We start from the raw sequence: 16,898 nt of genomic DNA, 5'->3' as shown, positions 1-16,898 counted from the left end.
TCACTTATGTATTATTTCAGGATGGCAGGGCATTGACTGCAGTGAACCATGTAACTCTGGCACATACGGCTACGAGTGTGGTCAGGAGTGCCGCTGTGAAAACAGTGCTCTTTGTGACCATGTGTCTGGTGCTTGTACCTGTGCTCCTGGGTACAGAGGACCCCTGTACGTTTCCAACCGCATAACACTACTCACATACATTCTGTGCTTCTTGAAAGACCTGAATTTTTGTTTGGGTTTTCGTTTCAGTTGCCACGAACTCTGTCCAGATGGAACTCATGGTGACCAGTGCTCTAGCAAGTGTAACTGTCAAAATGGGGGTACCTGTAACCCAGTCAATGGACACTGCTACTGCCCTGATGGTTGGTCGGTGAGTGCATGCTCTCTCTCTCTCTCTTCGTGTTGTTTATCTGCCAGCATGTATCTCCACAAAAAGTGGTGCATAACTGACTTCTTCTGCCATTCAGGGCCTTGTTTGTGCAAACCCATGCCCATCAGGATTTTATGGTATGAACTGCAGCCAAAGGTGCCATTGCTACAACGGGGCTTTCTGTGACCACTTGACTGGTGAATGTAACTGTGCACCAGGCTACACTGGAGAACGGTGCCAGAATGAGTGTCCCTTTGGAACTTACGGCCTGAACTGTACAAAGGTCAGTGTTTATTATAATGAGAACTGCTCTTGTTGTGCAGCCACAGCTATTGCTTTGGTCCCCTTTTTGCAATGTATGTGCAAACAGCGTTATATCCCTATAGCCAGTTATCTGTAATGCCTGTTAACAAGACCAGTAAATTAGCAACAGACATTAAGCAATGATGAATGACATCATGTCCTTCGCTGTTATTGTTGTTCTGAGGATATGTTGCAGCGATCGCTAATATGTAAATAGAAAGGGCAATATAGTTGCACACTGTTTACATGACTCACTTTGATACACTGCTGGTATTTTGCTTTTGCTTTTGCTTTTCACAAGAGCTGCAGAAAGGTTTATTATATCCACTAATTGCTAATTTACTATACGCAGCATGGCTGAATAAAAATGTGATATAGTCACAGATTCAGAGACGTAGGGGATTGAAATATCTACTACGAAAGCAATTGTAAGCTACTAAAAACAAAAAAAGAATTACTGCTGAATGCAACATGTAAATTATGTCTGCTTCGAGACGAATAAAGTGTTAGAGACAACATGGCTGAACATTGCAAAGCTATGGAAGTGTGTTGTTGGGACTCCAACATACTTGAAGACTGTGAATAACTTTCATTGTAGTGTTCATATGCCTGTGTGTTTACTGAAAGATTCAGATGTTTAAGTCTTTAGAATTTTCCGTTAGTAAGGACATACCACTACCACAAGAACCCTAATTTTCTGTTTCTTATAATGTGCTCACACCTTGCAGAAGTGTGACTGCGAAAATGGTGCAAGCTGTAATGCTTCAAATGGACAGTGCATATGCCAGCCTGGTTTTACTGGACCAAAGTGCGAGAGCAGAGGTAATCACTCTCATATATATTTACTAACAATTTCTAGTTGTTTATCTGTGATTTTGTTAGTAAAACCCAGTTCCGGCCGATACGTTGACCGCAAATTGACCTTAGAGGTATATATTGTCTTACCTTATTTACCTTGGACTTTGCAAGTTTTATGCACCAAGAAAGCGCCAAAAAAGCTGTAGTAAGCAATAGAATCTATAGCACAGTGATAGCCAGTAGTTAACTACATGTAGTTAAACTATACTAGTTAAACTGCCTGATTGTAGTTAAAAAGTAGTTATCAACTACTTGTAGAAATGTAGTAAAACTACTAGTTAAACTACCATTTCGAGTAGTTAACTACAGTAGTTAGGTTACTACAGGCGCCAACTACTTCCGATTGTGCACGAAGGCAGGATTGTGCTTCCGACTTTTACCTTGAGCTACTTGTTTGATGAGAAAGGAGGTGCAGGGCAATTGTCCTGTGCATGTGTACTAAATCTCCTCTTTTATCGCTGCTTGTGATCCATATTTAGATGTCCAAGTACACTATAGAATGGGATTGGTGTTGATGGATCACGTTAAGTAGTTAGAGATGTAGTTAAAATACATTGCAGTAGTTAAAGAAGTAGTTTTAACTACCTCCCCTGAAAAGTAGTTGAACTACTAGTTAAACTACTCCATCAGGAAGTAGTTAGTAGTTATAGTTAAACTACTGTAGAAATAGTTAGTGGCCATCACTGCTATAGCATATGTGAACCTGAACCATTTGACACAACAAACTATACATGTGTATACAAATCAGATGCACGTTTTCAGATATTCATATTGTGGGTGTGACTAAAAAAATACGGACTAAATCTCGTGTCTTCAGAGTCCTACCACAGTTATGTTACTGAAATCCTGTCTCACTTTCAATTCTTGCAAAATATTTTGGCTCTACGTGACACGAAAGATAGAGAAAATTAATTTTTATTTTTAGAGAACTGTGACGTCATGTTGTGCTCTGACGGAGTGTCTTGCGCTCGTCTGGCAACGTCGTTGCGCTTCCCGTCTTCCAGGGGGCTCACTTTTTGCACTCCGGTAGCGGAGCCTCACGTGACACATACCATCCACCCGCTCCGACCTTGGAGAAAACAAACAGGAGGGAGAAGTTATCTCTCCCATTTCCCCCTCTTTCTATCAGCCTCGCGTTACTTCTCCACCACTTGACTACACGTGACCCTCCCTGGACGCCGGCGTCGTTGCTAGGAGACGAATGCCCTCTCCAGAATATGACATCATTGCGATTTGTGGGCTTATGATTACTTCAGTCGCTCGTTACGTCGTCAAAACTTGTGGAGGCTCAGCAGATCTTCAAAAATTGACAGAAATGCACAGCGTTCGTAAACAGGATTGAAATTTCGCATATAGAATCCTTGAGGCACCTTCTTTTCATGGCCTAAATAAAATAGACGCTGTTTTCTGAGTCCGGAGTGGCATGACAGTAAACATGACAAGACATATGATTAGACATGGTAAACATGACAATACTTGAATGCATGAGGAATGTTGAATTTCTCCTAGAATTATCACCCAGTTTTTACTGTCAGTTTGTGAAACGTATTTGACCAGAAAATGTCGGATATTGTAGATACGGTCTTTTGTGGTGCACTTCACCCTCAGTCTTGGCTGTCATGTAGAGCATGTGCTGTCGAAAGTATTTGCTCTTTGGCTAAGTTTTTTTTCTATCTGCTGTGTTTTTTCAGCATGTGCTGATCACATGTATGGTCCAGGTTGTGATCAGTTTTGCCAGTGTGAGAAGGAAAGTACAATACTGTAAGTACACTGTAATCTGGCTTTTTGCACAGTATAATGTCCTCAAGATTGTGATTGTCCTGCTTTGTACAGTAAACATATTGTTCTCCAGACTTCTTATGCATGCCTGACATGATGTTTTAGCGCAGCTTTTGGTTCATGTTGTGATTGCCTTCAGCCTCACCCCTACAGTTGTCATTGGGGGGGATGTGCCCATCACCTTTACGAGAAGCTGCAATTAAAATCCTTTCTGTGGTGTTTTCCCTTTCCTGCAACCTCATGTTGTTTTAGATCTATAACTATCTTTGCATGGCTTCTTGGAAAGAGGCTCGCTAAAATATTTCCAACAAGAGCTGGGCTTTATGTCTTCCCGATACATGGTGGCCCAGTTTTGAAAGATGCGTATTAACTAGAACTCAACAGTGTGCATTATTATAGCCACAGCTGCTTTTTCCACAGATGCCATCCATGGAAAGGTACTTGCAAATGCATGCCGGGTTGGACCGGTCCTACGTGTGGACGACCTTGCCCACCTTTGACCTATGGAGCAGAGTGTGCATCTTCCTGCAGCTGTGAAAATGAAGGGACATGCAATCCAGTCGATGGCACATGCATCTGTGAACCTGGTTACACTGGTCAAAAGTAAACTAATCGCAGAGAATAAGCTATGCCAACACCAACACTAACCTCCATTTGGTCTGGTTTCAGTTGCAGTGAAGAGTGCCCAGCTGGAAAATACGGCACCAATTGCACGCAGGATTGCACTTGTGAAAACGGCAGCACCTGCTCGCCCATCAATGGATACTGCAAATGCCCACCAGGTTATTCTCAAGTTACATATCTAAACAGAGCCCACTGTGACAATCATTCTCATATAGAATTCTGCACATAACTTAAGAACTAATATATATGTAACAAAGTGGGTGCTTTATATGAACCATGAGCCACATGAAGCTACCACTGAAGCAACCATAATTGGTTTCCAGAAATCTTTTCCACAGTTGTTTTAGTAGGTGACTTTTTGTTTGTACCGAAATAATACAGTAGCGAAATAAGGACGCAACACATGTCGGCGAAGCGTTCATGACAAATATTTCTAAAAAAATGTCTTATTCTTAGAGATATGCATGATATAAAGGTCTTGAAAGATATAGTTTGGTAAATCATTTGGAATTGCAATCAAATGTTTAAGTAGTTTTATTACCCTCTGCTGATCAAAAGGCAAAAAGGAACAGGTTTTCTCAAATGGGGGCTTTGTCAGCCTTGTTTAACACTATTGCTTGCACCACGGGGCAAATTCGTTTTGCCTACTGGCTGGGATAGGGCTTCTGTAGAGACCTACTTGAGTTTCCTTTTCAAAGCATCCAACATCTTTGATTGCATTTTGCCAACTTATTGAACCTTCCATTGTACACAATTTTCAGGTTACTTTCAGTCGAGATGCAATACCCTGTGCCCTGTTGGCACTTACGGTGAAGGCTGCCAATCTAAATGCACATGCCGAAACAATGCTGCATGTGATCCAGTGACGGGGAAATGTACCTGTGCACCAGGATATGTAGGCAAGACATGTAACAAAAAATGTGATGTGAGTTGCTTTCTATCTTATACCAGATAATTTGTAGGGGTGTGCGAATATTCGAAATATTCGATATTCGTACCGAATAACGGTACCGCGCTATTCGTATTCGAACCGAATAACATTTCATCGAATACTCGAACATATTCGAAATTCCGCAAGCTGGCTTCAACTCATGCCTCTGAGCGTTTGGCGAAGCCTACTTTACAATTCTGCGCCTCAAATATATCCTGCAAGGTGGCTTCACCTCATGCTTCTGAGTGTTAGATGAAGCTTACTTTACAGTTTTGCGCGTGCGGACTTGACGATATCCTGCAAGTTGGCTTCGCCTCATGTCTTCGAGCATCAGGCGAAGCCTAGTTTACACTTCTGCCGCGGGGTTGCAGGCATGGTTTAAAAGTGCGATTTGAGGGATCACCGAAAATTGCCACTTTTGAGAAATATTTTAGCAAATGTTGGCAGGGATGTTTAAGTTAGTTTAATTATTTTGAGCTTTGGCTGGACCAGCTATGACGCCACAGAAAGAGGGATTTAATCACACAGCCAGCCACTTTATGTCTGGAATTACAATTTTCAGGACAATTCTAGCACAAACATATTCATCAATGAAATATGTGTATATAGTCTGCAGTCAGTCTCACAAACTACAACTGAGCACCAGGTTTCAATGCAAGCTTTTGCTTACTATTCAACAATAAGCACACATTTTTGTGTGGTATTCGACATTATTCGATTCGCTACTATTTGAAGATTTTACTGTTCGATTCGTATTCGATTCGAATCCAAAAATCACTATTCGCACAGCCCTAATAATTTGAGTTACTTATGTCTTTATTGACGGTAATCATCCCCTCCTCTAGCATGGACACTATGGTACCAACTGCGAAAATAAGTGCATGTGCAACTGGAACCATGCTACTGGATGTGATCACGTCTCTGGAAGGTGTCAATGTCACCTGGGCTACAAAGGTACGAAGAGTATCTGCAATACGTGTTTTTGTGCGCAATAAGTTTCATACAGGCATTAAAAGCCGGGGGTTAATGTGGTTGCCTTTTGCAGGAGTGTCTTGTGAAAGCCAATGCCCTCGTGGTTTCTGGGGCGCATCATGTGAAAACGCGTGCGATTGCAAGAATAACTCTTCCTGTGACCCGGAGACAGGTATCTGCATATGTGAGAGAGGTTGGATGGGAAAAGACTGCAATGAATGTAAGTGTCACAGTGACATAATACATGATTTTTGTCAGTGGTGAATGAAACAGGTGTTGCAGAGCAATTGGGTGGCGTGTACCTATAGAGCCTTGTAGGGTAGTACTGCAGGGTTAAACTCGGTAGAGCATGCTTTTACCATTGGCATTCATTGACACTTATGGAAAAACACAAAAGACCCCAAAAATGAATTTGCCAAAGCGAAAATTCAGCATGAGTACTGATATTGGAGAATGCTGAGAATGCTAAGCACTATGCATGCAGCACAACCACTCAACATCTCGTGCTTATTTGAAATGCAAGAAATGCCTTTTTTTATTGTGCACCCAAAAGTTCAGCTTTTCCACCTGATGTCACCTGGTCTTACCCTAGCAACACAAAATGTTGCCGGAACATTGTTGCAATGTTGCCCCCAAACGTTGTCAAAACGTGGCTAATGTCCTTTTGAAGCCACATCCTAGTACATAACATTACATGCGAACATTTCTCCGACATTGCCACAATGTTTAAATTAGCTTTGCAACGTTGCTGCAATGATGCTGCCACATAAGGACAACATGTTTTTAACATTGTTCAACATTGCTGCAATGTTCCTGGCAGCAATATTCGGTAAACGTTTTAGTGTGACGTGACGACATGATGACGTGTGACGAAAAATGTTGACCAACATCTAGCAACGTTGCCACAATATTGTTGAATATTGTAAAACATTGCTCCACTATTTACAACATTCGCAACGTTGCAGCAACGTTGTGGCAACAATATGTGTTACTAGGGTACCCTACTTGGACAGCTCCTGAAAAAATCTGGCACTCTGCTGATGCAATGAGGTGTGACGCGATAGCATTCCGAGGCATTGTGTGGTATTCCGAATGGATAGCTCACTGAAGGTCCGCTCCCAGATATACGACCTGGAATTGTCTCTAGTTGGTCTCTGCTTTTGTTGGGCAGCAACATGCTTTGCCCGTCCTTCATCCCCTTGTCTATGTCTGCAGGCCCGCAACGAAGTTAAGACTTCGTTCTCACTGCTAGTCTCTCTTGCATGCTTCTCTCGGTGCGCTTTGGCATGATTTCTCTTCTGCCCTTCTGTGCGATGTTGTTTCGTTGGTTGTCTAACGTTTGAGTTTCTGTAGTAAAATGCAGCGGGCGCCACAATAATGCTGTCGCATTAATAAAACCCAAGTTTTGCCTCTACATTTTCCAAAAACATGAACTCAAAAGCACAAGGGTGTGTGCGTTGCATGCCCTTGTTACCGGTTCCACTGATTGATATCTGGAGCAAGCACCAGAATCTGCTAGAGAGTACTAAAATCTGGACGAAATTCAAGTCCATCAGTGAAAAACAGAAAAGCTTTAGCTAAGGTCCTGGTGGAAATCATAGTGGAGGTTCTGCAACAAAGTGTCAGAAAATTCTCAAGGCAGGCAGGCATGGGAACTCACTTTCGCGGGATGTGGAAGCAATGACTGTGGCTTCGTTGGCCATGGACATTCCCGGGATTTTTTTAGGGTGAGCAAAGTGTTCCACCCCCTCGTTTCTTTTCTTGTGGAGGAGTGCTGCGGACCGTGCGTGCGTTCAGATGTTATTATGACATCCGAGAAAAATAATTTCGACCTATGAAATAAAGAGTGCACAAGTTTCACAAGTGACCTTGAAACTTCTGTGGGAAGGGGGGGGGGGGGTCACGACTGAGCCCCCTCTCGGTAGACGTATGGTTGTGGCCTAATCCAAACTTTCTTGGCGGAGCAAGGAAGGGAGCTCTATTGCGAAACCCACGGATCCAACCTGAATTTGCCTCTGAGACATGCGTTCTCCACTGCAGGGCAATAAGAGCTGCTCCAGATCATCCAGCGGGATTCGCCATTAATTGTGTAGTTCTTCTGTAATCTGTATTCAACCTTCTGTCCCTGTAGTCAAATGCTTCCTTCAGTCATATTCGTATAACAAAAAGATATCCATATAACAAATTCCTTGATGTTCATTGTGGTGTTCTTCTCCGTAACTCTCTTACAGCATGTCCCCCTGGCACGTTTGGACAGAACTGTTCAGAGACGTGTGCTCACTGTGTGCATACGACTGGGCCATGCAATCACATTACTGGAAAATGTCCGTGCCAACCAGGATACACTGGATTTACATGTAGTGAAAGTAAGAATTCGTGGCCCAATTATGTCTTGCAGTCTGAAGATAAGGGCTGTCTGGCAATCAATTGTTGTGTTATGTTATTCTATTTGCTGTTCTTAATTCAAGGTTGGGTTCAGACCCTCACTTTGGGGGGGAGGGAGGTTCTTTCTCAGTGCATGTAGTGAGGGGAAGGAGAGGGGGAAACCTAATGTTTAACCTCATGCTTCCGGGGTAATTGTCCAATGGCCCCCCATGGATCCGCCACTGTGTTAATTGCATGCTGTACAGGTCAATATATTCAATGAAAGATTACGTTACACTAGCAGTTAGTAATGCTTATGTACTATGTTAAGACAGTAGTCGTCTAGACAATGTGTTTTTGTTCCTGCAGAGCTGCGTTGTCACATAAGAAGGTATCGCACTATGTTCCCCTGATTTCCTTATCTTTTTGTCTAGCATGTGCTTCACAGACGTGGGGAATGAACTGTATGGGAAAATGCAAGTGCCAGAATGATGGTGAATGCAGTTCCATAACGGGCCAGTGTCTCTGCCGTCCTGGCTGGCAAGGAGAACACTGCACCATCCGTAAGCACAGTAACCCCATTGTGTCAATTTAAATGGGACAATATCACTGTCAAATATTTTTTGAGGTATAAAACATATTTTGTCTTCCCCAGCATGCACCAATGGCACATATGGTTTCAATTGCACCCAAAAATGTACTTGCCTCAATAATGGACGCTGCCGAGCGAGCGATGGAAAATGCAAGTGCAGTCCTGGATGGATGGGTCCAAGATGTACTGAAAGTATGTACTGTTACACAGTAATTTCCACAGAAATAAACCTCTGGGGGTGCCGAGCTCCCAAGGGGAGGAGGGCTACAGCTATATATGGGCACATGTTTACGGGTATATACATTGGTAGCCGAGCTGTATTGGGCAATCTTAGAAATTCCAGGGCGGGTGATGCAAAAAAAACACACAGAAAAACAGGGTGTGTAGAGGAATCCCTGCTGTCACATAACGGAGAAGGAACATGTTTGTTCATGGTTATAGAGAGTTAGTGAGAGAAAGAGAGTGAGAAGGGCCAAGCATGTTAGCGCTGTGCCAAACGGCCTAGTCAGCATGCTGTTGTTGGTGTAATAAATACTCTGATCACTAAAGGCATTGATCAGTACAGTTTGAATGTCAACAAACATTGTCAACGTGGTGACATAATTGTAGTGAGATACTTGGTGTTTCTGTCTCATAAGTTGCACATCAGTTATGCTCAGAGCGAGAGGATACCCCATTTAAGTGACTGCTCCTTTGCGCAAACGGTTGCATAAAAGAAGTTGCACTATATGATCTCTACCTTTGGTTGTCAGTACTCCTTTGAAATAAAATGAAACATTAACCTGCTCTCAACTGACAGCTGTAATCTCTGTTCTTGGCATCAAAATCTTCATGACTTGAAGAACCTGTCTTTTGTGATAGTAGGTGTGAAGCACAGAATTAGTGCTTGCTCTATGATGTGCTACCAGCATAATGTATATCTATCCAAGGATATGGACACAGATTTTGCATTCTGCCCTTGCAGTATGCCCTGAAGGATTTTATGGTGACCATTGCATGGGTTTTTGTGAGTGCAAAGACAACTTCGTCTGCAGTGCAGTGAGTGGATGTGTTTGCAGATACGGATTTACTGGAGAACACTGCAACATAAGTAAGTGTGCATACATAGTGGAATTTTGTACATCAAATTTGTGTCTGTGTAAGGTGTACCTGAAGCTCATAAGTAAACATTATGCTTCGAAATTTGCCTTTGACAGCTAAATATATCTTTGCCCATCTTGCTATGTTCACAGGACTCTATGACAAGAGTGTGATGCTGATTGAAGAGGATACACGGTCCAATTCTGGAATTGTAGTTGGAACAATCCTGGCAGTGATCCTTGTGGTGGTGGTTCTCGTCTGCATTGTGTTTTACTACAGAAGGAGGGTTAATCGACTGAAGAATGAGTTATACGTGATGTATGTGTTATATCTTGAGTCAACATTGTGCCTTCATGCCTTCATATGCCTCACTAAAAATGATTCGGGAACTTTTCAACATATGTTGATTTATACATTGAGGAATTTTTCATAATATACTGCATGTGTTGGCAATTCATGTTTACAGTCGCCGACCGATTTTTCGGACATGCTCGATTATTCGGACTCGTTCGCGGAACGGCCGCGGATCCCATAGAGGTGATGTATAAGAACGTTCAAAATTTCGGACGCCGTGCAGCTCCGTCGCTCGATATTTCGGACTCTGTTTGCCCAACCCGCGAATTTCTCTCATGGGGTGACGGAAAACACTGGTATCATCTGAAATTTGTATCAAAAGAAATCAACCAACTAGAATATTGAGGAAAAAAAATAGGCAGTGATGATTGTTGATTTCCCACTCCTCTGAGTAGAAGACGTCTGTCGTAGCGCTTTTGCGTCTTCGTTTTTGGCCAACTGCCCAGCACGTGCTGTCCGCACGCGAGTCGCGCGACAGCGTTGTAAAGCGAGCTTCACCTAAAGCACGCATGCGTTAGGTGAAGCCGCCTTGCGGACTTGATGACGGCGGTGCGTCTCACAGTGTACATTGACGAAATGTCGCTTCGGGAAATAGAAGCTAATGTTATCAGGCAGAGCTGGAAGCGCGTTAGGAAAGCATCGACAAATTTTTCCAGCCTACTAGGGCTTAGTAAAGTTTTATTTTGAAGCGAAATTCGCTTTTTTCGGACTACTCAATTATTCGGACTTTTGCGCGATCCCCGCCGAGTCCGAAAAATCGGACGGCGACTGTATACGCTTTGCCCAAAGCTGAGAGACACATTCTATAGGGCGGGGAATCTGACAGAATGTATGTCTCTTAACCCCCATTCAGTGGAGCTTATTGCAGCAGCAAGACTTGCCCCATGAACCTCTTCTCAAGTAACACAAGATTATAAGTTTACCTGGAAACTTTGTTGTAATGAACTGCAAACGTTCAATCAAAATTCTCAAATGGAACTTAAATGCAGGTCATGTTTTTCCTGGTTGGCATATTTGATCCATGCACTGCTTAGCAGCATCCTAGTATAGAGCACATAATGAAGCTGTATAACTGAATGTTGTGCAGGGGCTCTCAAACATTGTAGGCCCACGGAACCCCTGCACCTTTGCAGGCAACACCAGTGGAATCTCACCCAGCTCGCCATCTATTTTTGAAAGAACAAAGTGGGATCACACGAAACTAATCATAGAGAACACATTTATTTTTATTCCACCGAAGGACAACCCCAGTGGGGACTTAGCCACTACTGTAACATGCTAGAGAGCGCGTTCGTTATGCCATATTTACCCGCGTGTAAGACGCACATTCATTACCCAAAACATCGCGCCATTGAGGGGGTGCGTTCAGTACGTGGGGGAAAATTGGAACCCAACGCTTACGGTACACTCAATTCCCGTTTTTTTCCGAGATGTCCGCGGCGATCTCCCCGGAATCGAACGCCGCGATTCTGCCTCATCGTCGCGATTTATTCTGAGATGTCCGCGGCGACCTCCCCGGAATCGACGTCGCGATTCTGCCTCATCGTCGCGACTTACTCTGGGATGTCTGCAGCGATCTCCCCGGAATCGAACGTCGTGATTCTGCATCATCGTCGCAATTTATTGGGAGATTTCCGCGGCGATCTCCACGGAATTGAACGTCGCAATTCAGCCTCATGATCAAAATCGTTAAAACCCCAGTGCCGGGGAGCTAAAAAGACAGACATAGACACATTGCACTGACTGGCGAACCAAGAACTTTATTATTGTCTTTCAATCCCGCTTGAACCTCATCTTCGCGAATTCAGCTCCGCCTTCTTGTCAAGGTGGTGATTCTTCATGGTTCTAGAAAACCGAACAGCCCAATTTTTAACCTTTTTAATTCAGCCTCATCGTCGCGATTCAGCCCCATCGTCGCGATTCAGCCTCATCGTCGCGATTCAGCCTCATCGTCCCGGTTCAGCCCCATCGTCCCGGTTCAGCCCCATCGTCCCGGTTCAGCCCCATCGTCCCGGTTCAGCCCCATCGTCCCGGTTCAGCCCCATCGTCCCGGTTCAGCCCCATCGTCCCGGTTCAGCCCCATCGTCCCGGTTCAGCCCCATCGTCCCGATTCAGCCCCATCGACGCGACTCCTTTTGAGATGTCCGCGGCGGTCTCCTCAGTCTCTATCAAGCGTGGACGAAATACTCCTCGATGTCCGTCGCATTCGTTGTTCATCACTCTGGTGCCAGGCGCTCCATCTCGTTGACTGCGCGATACGAGCGGCTGCACGAGAGCAATACCCTGGCTGGCTGGTTGGCCCTGTGCAAGACGAACCGTTCATGCTACGAATGTCCGGATGCGTTTAGTGTGCAGACAACAAAAAAAGTAGCAGCATTTCGGCGCTCAAGTTGGAGTGCGTTCAATATGCGAGTAAATACGCTAGCTCTCAGTAGCTGCCCGCGGAACCCTTGGCGTGGTGTAGCGTTCTGGGTTCCGGGGAACCCAGTTTGAGAATCCCTGTGCTAAAGTACAACAAAAAGTTTTTTTGAAGAAGTGTAGTTCTCCTTGGCCTCATCCAGAGTTAAGACCTTACCCATAAATATTTTCTGCAGGTACACCGCAGAGCCAGGGCCACCTCCTGGTAAGCATATGACGTTGCTCATACCACGTTTGTCATGAACTTCACTAAAGATCCTTTAGGGTCATTCCATGCCAAACGTCCCAGACATTGCGCTCGACGTCCGCGGCGGCGATGCGTCTTGGGGTGAAGCAGCCTTGCGAGGCAATGCTCAATGAGTGCGGGGGTTGGTCAGGTTCAAAATTTTTTTCGCTGCTAAAAGAAAAACCATTTCAATGAAACTTCGTAATATTTTGATCAGGACCACCTCAGCATGCAGCTGACGGATGAATATGTGGTAAAAAGCAATATTTCTGCAATTCATGAATTTTTTTCTGTGTACTCTTCCAACTCTTCGCACCTCAAAATATTTTTAACACGTTCTGTGCCAACTACGGAACAGCGCTTAACAGTTTAAATAGCTATGAAAAAATTGCAGAGTTCTGTGAAAAATTCCAAAAGTTCCCAAAATTTTACAGTTTTCTCAGGGCATAAACTCTCGATAAAAAATGTCGATCAACCTTCAATGGGTCGGTTACAAGTTACATGTCAAATCACAATCTTCAAGAGGCGGCCACAAATAAGCCGGGAATGCATTGGCTACATGGGAACAATCAACCACAATTTATTTGAAAGAAATCGGGGGATAGTCGAGCACAATGTCTGGGATGTTTCGCATGGAATGACCCCTTATTATTCGCACCACATATGCACGTACTAATCAGTACAATTTCTTCAGGTTTCAGAATCATTTGTTTAGTTTTGGACTATTCAAAAACACTCGTGCATGCGTGGTCATGATATCTTAGATTGGCAGTTAGCAGGCCCTCCCTTCATGTTTGTGAAGACTACTTGATGTCTCATTTTTTGTTTTGAGTTCCGAACATGCATAACTTTGGTTATGTTATGGGTGTTTATAGATCGCCGTCACTTTGACAACCCTGTCTATGCTTTCCAAGCTGTTCCACTGGATGGTGCTCTCAACAATGCTCCAGGGGCGTCAAACATCAAGCATATTCATAATGATCTCAACTGTACCAAGAGTAACATTCAAAAAGCAAAGTTGGAATATATTGAAGAAGATGACTCAAATAGCTTGAAAGGTTGGTATTATTTGAGTGGCTGGTGTATGATTAGGGCCTGACTTTTTCGGGTTTTATTTTTGGCCAAATTCGGGGGTAAATATCAGGTGATATTTTTCATTTGAAAATTCGGGTGTATTCGGGTTAAATCCCGTTACGGCATATTCTGTCGTCAGGAATTCGGGTGTATTTGGGTGATTTTTTTTGTTTAATAAAAATTTGTCTTAACATGGAACTAATGTTTAGCAATGTTATCAAACTTTATTTTAATGCACGCTTATGAGTGTGCCACGCGACCCGGATGTTTTCGGGTAGATTCGGGTTAAACCCGAATTTTACAGATTTCGTTCGGGGGGTAAATATCGGGCGGATATGGGTTTAACCCTAAAAAGTCAGGCCCTATGTATGATATGCTGTGATATGATATGCTGGACGTTCCGATTGTGCTTGCAGGTGCTTGCGGAGTCTCTGATGACATTGGGTCAAAGAGTAAAGACTTTGACTTCAAGCCAAATATATACCAGAGCATAGAGGATTTAAAATCATACATTGACAAGAAGGAGCCATTCTACGACGAAGTGAAGGACAAGAGTGATGCAAGCAACGCTTCGTGTTCTAGTAACTCATCTGCCTCGTGTGAAAAGACTAAAGATTCAGGCAGCTCAACAGCTACAGGTGTGTTACCTATGTTCTTCACAGCTAGTGCAAGCAACATTTGTTCAAATAGCACTACTATGTGCTTGACATTTGATAACATCCCATCAGTGATGGGATTTTCATTGGATGTGGAAAAAAACTGTCAGCTACTTTATTGTATACTCAGGTGCTGAACTGAGAATGCTCATGAGCGCTATAGTTTTTCACTTGATTCTTGTTTCAGGTTACAGTTGATAGCACTTTATTTTCATAGAGAAACAATATTTCAGGAAAACTTGAACATGCTACTCAGTACAGTACTTTGAACCTGCTGAATGACCTTTCAGATCCCACAGCTTTTTGGCATTGACATGTACTTGACTGTCATGGCCTGTGCTCTTGCATTCCTTTGCAGTTTGTGCGTACAACAGCTACTCCGCTGCAAGGCTTGTGGCTTGCCTTCTCAATGCGGGAATGTTGTTACCACCTACCGCAGCCTTGTTACCCAAATGGGAACATTTAGCCATTATGCTCAGCGCGAGAGACTTGCAGGGGTGGGATGTCAGAGATGGGAGCTGTACGAAAGTGGTAGAAATGCTGGGCAAGCTCACCCAGCGTTGCCGTTTTGAGATGCATGGAGGGAACACGTTAATTTTCCTGCATGTTATGCGTTTGCCGACTGTCCATGTCAGGTCTCGAAACTGCGGCCCTCAGCAAAGAAGCATTGTTCCGCAGAGTGCCGTGCCAAACCACAGATTCCACAATACATCCAAAATTCCATGCATCTTCGAAGGACTGCGGAAAATGCAGGGCCTTAATGGTGTGTGACACCGCATCATACGTCAAGGCTCCACTGAGCAAGTTTTTTTTTGTGTGTGTGTGTTAGCACCATGATGCAGCTGTGGCTATGAGTGGCGTACAGATATGGACAGATGAAGAGAGGACAGCAGGAAGGAGTGGGGGACAGGCGGGGTTACTAAGGGCAGACTTCTGGTGGAAACTGTGCTGACATTCGTCTGGAAAGTCTTGCCGAATACCCAGGAAAATCCCAGACAGCACAGCTGGGGCCACTATTTGAACCCGTGTCACTCTCCAGTCTCTGTGTTGGAGGCAGTCTTTCTGGTCTGGGCAAGTTGTGCTGTACCACCTCACATTAGTTGTCGGCACATTTGGTAGTTGCCGAACATATAGCTTTACGTGCGATTTCTCGTGTTGATTCCCTGAGTTATTTGGTGCACATCAGATGCACCCTCAGTGTTTTTTTTTTTTCTTTGTAATCCTAACGTATTGAACTTTTCAGATGGTGACTCTGATGCATACGATCATCTGGAATATAACAGGCCAAAGACAGAAATGAAGCCTACCTACTACAGGATGGAGAATACGCTGACAAAGAAGAAACCGTGAATGTGCCAATGTGGAACAGCAATCACGTTTACGTGTGGACAGGAAACATTTGCCAGCTGCCATCAGTGTAGTGAAAGAAGTCACAAGTGGCACGTGTTATGTTAAAGTAGTGGTTTTATGTTTTATTAGCTTTTTGCTCTGAATCCTGCTTGAATGGCTCACCCAAATTTACTTAAAATCACAGCATGCATTTTGTCACCCCCCCCATCTACACCGTGCCGTTACCACATTGACTGGCTGGCCAGTCTTGTTTTGTGGTTCTCCTGCTTTACAAGTTTTGTAAGAATGCTCCTTGTCTGTGCACCTGCACAGTTCTCTCAGCATGCGGGCAGTTGATGAAGATTTGTCCTCTGTGTCAAATGAATTTTTTTTTTTTTTTTGTCACAGCCATTTGTATCTCTTTATAGCCACTGGTACTCCATGATGGACTCTACGGTGTGAGTTCCTTTACAGCCTCCCTGCTAAATATTGTGATCAGTTACCAGGCCACCTACTTTTTAATGAGAGTTTTGTGAGCAGCAACCCTAAGAGCTGCATGCACTGTTCTGTACATGATGTAAATAATCCTCATAGACATTTTTGTCTTGAAGGTAGAGAAATAAAGTCATCTATCTTTTCAGTGCTTTATATAGCTCTTTATGACAACATAGTGGTCTTCTGCTGGAGGCACTCTACTGTGTCCTGTGTTACCGTAAGAAAGGAAAGAAATTCATGGGGGGTTGCAGTTAGTGCCACATAAATATACACTTCATATACTCTGTAATCAATACTACTCACTGATTTATCCTGATGCCTTCCCCCCTCCAACACCCCAATTTCTTGGAGACATCCCCATAACTGTTTTAGCTGTGCACCCCCTACAGCTCTTAAAGTTCCTTGCTCTTAAAGTTTTAGGCACATGTCGGTACCGGTACGTTGAGCTGTTGTGGCGTAATGACCGGCACCCA

General features: G+C 43.8%; 1 protein-coding gene across 5 annotated transcripts in view; it reads left to right on the top strand.

The window, feature by feature from the left end:
• The window catches only part of LOC135386090 (protein draper-like), a 169,438-nt gene extending 152,868 nt beyond the window's left edge, over window positions 1-16,570 (top strand). For 3 of the 5 annotated variants that reach the window (XM_064615813.1, XM_064615815.1, XM_064615814.1), the window contains 19 exons: window positions 21-165; window positions 250-370; window positions 468-653; window positions 1,402-1,495; window positions 3,223-3,292; window positions 3,731-3,913; window positions 3,980-4,092; window positions 4,696-4,859; window positions 5,711-5,819; window positions 5,911-6,057; window positions 8,069-8,203; window positions 8,636-8,764; window positions 8,857-8,985; window positions 9,758-9,883; window positions 10,026-10,191; window positions 12,822-12,850; window positions 13,747-13,929; window positions 14,362-14,583; window positions 15,845-16,570. In XM_064615813.1, coding sequence (XP_064471883.1) covers window positions 21-165; window positions 250-370; window positions 468-653; window positions 1,402-1,495; window positions 3,223-3,292; window positions 3,731-3,913; window positions 3,980-4,092; window positions 4,696-4,859; window positions 5,711-5,819; window positions 5,911-6,057; window positions 8,069-8,203; window positions 8,636-8,764; window positions 8,857-8,985; window positions 9,758-9,883; window positions 10,026-10,191; window positions 12,822-12,850; window positions 13,747-13,929; window positions 14,362-14,583; window positions 15,845-15,951 — 2,558 coding nt within the window. In that variant the 3' untranslated portion in view covers window positions 15,952-16,570. The remainder of the gene's footprint in view (window positions 1-20; window positions 166-249; window positions 371-467; window positions 654-1,401; window positions 1,496-3,222; window positions 3,293-3,730; window positions 3,914-3,979; window positions 4,093-4,695; window positions 4,860-5,710; window positions 5,820-5,910; window positions 6,058-8,068; window positions 8,204-8,635; window positions 8,765-8,856; window positions 8,986-9,757; window positions 9,884-10,025; window positions 10,192-12,821; window positions 12,851-13,746; window positions 13,930-14,361; window positions 14,584-15,844) is intronic. The other 2 variants (XM_064615816.1, XM_064615817.1) reach the window with 2 other exon arrangements.
• The last annotated feature ends 328 nt before the right edge of the window (window positions 16,571-16,898 follow it).

This window comes from Ornithodoros turicata, chromosome 2 (assembly GCF_037126465.1).
Source record: "Ornithodoros turicata isolate Travis chromosome 2, ASM3712646v1, whole genome shotgun sequence".
Classification (NCBI taxonomy): Eukaryota; Metazoa; Arthropoda; class Arachnida; order Ixodida; family Argasidae; genus Ornithodoros; species Ornithodoros turicata.
The sequence above is the reverse complement of the archived record's forward strand: the minus strand, read 5'-3'. Positions and strand labels throughout refer to the sequence as shown.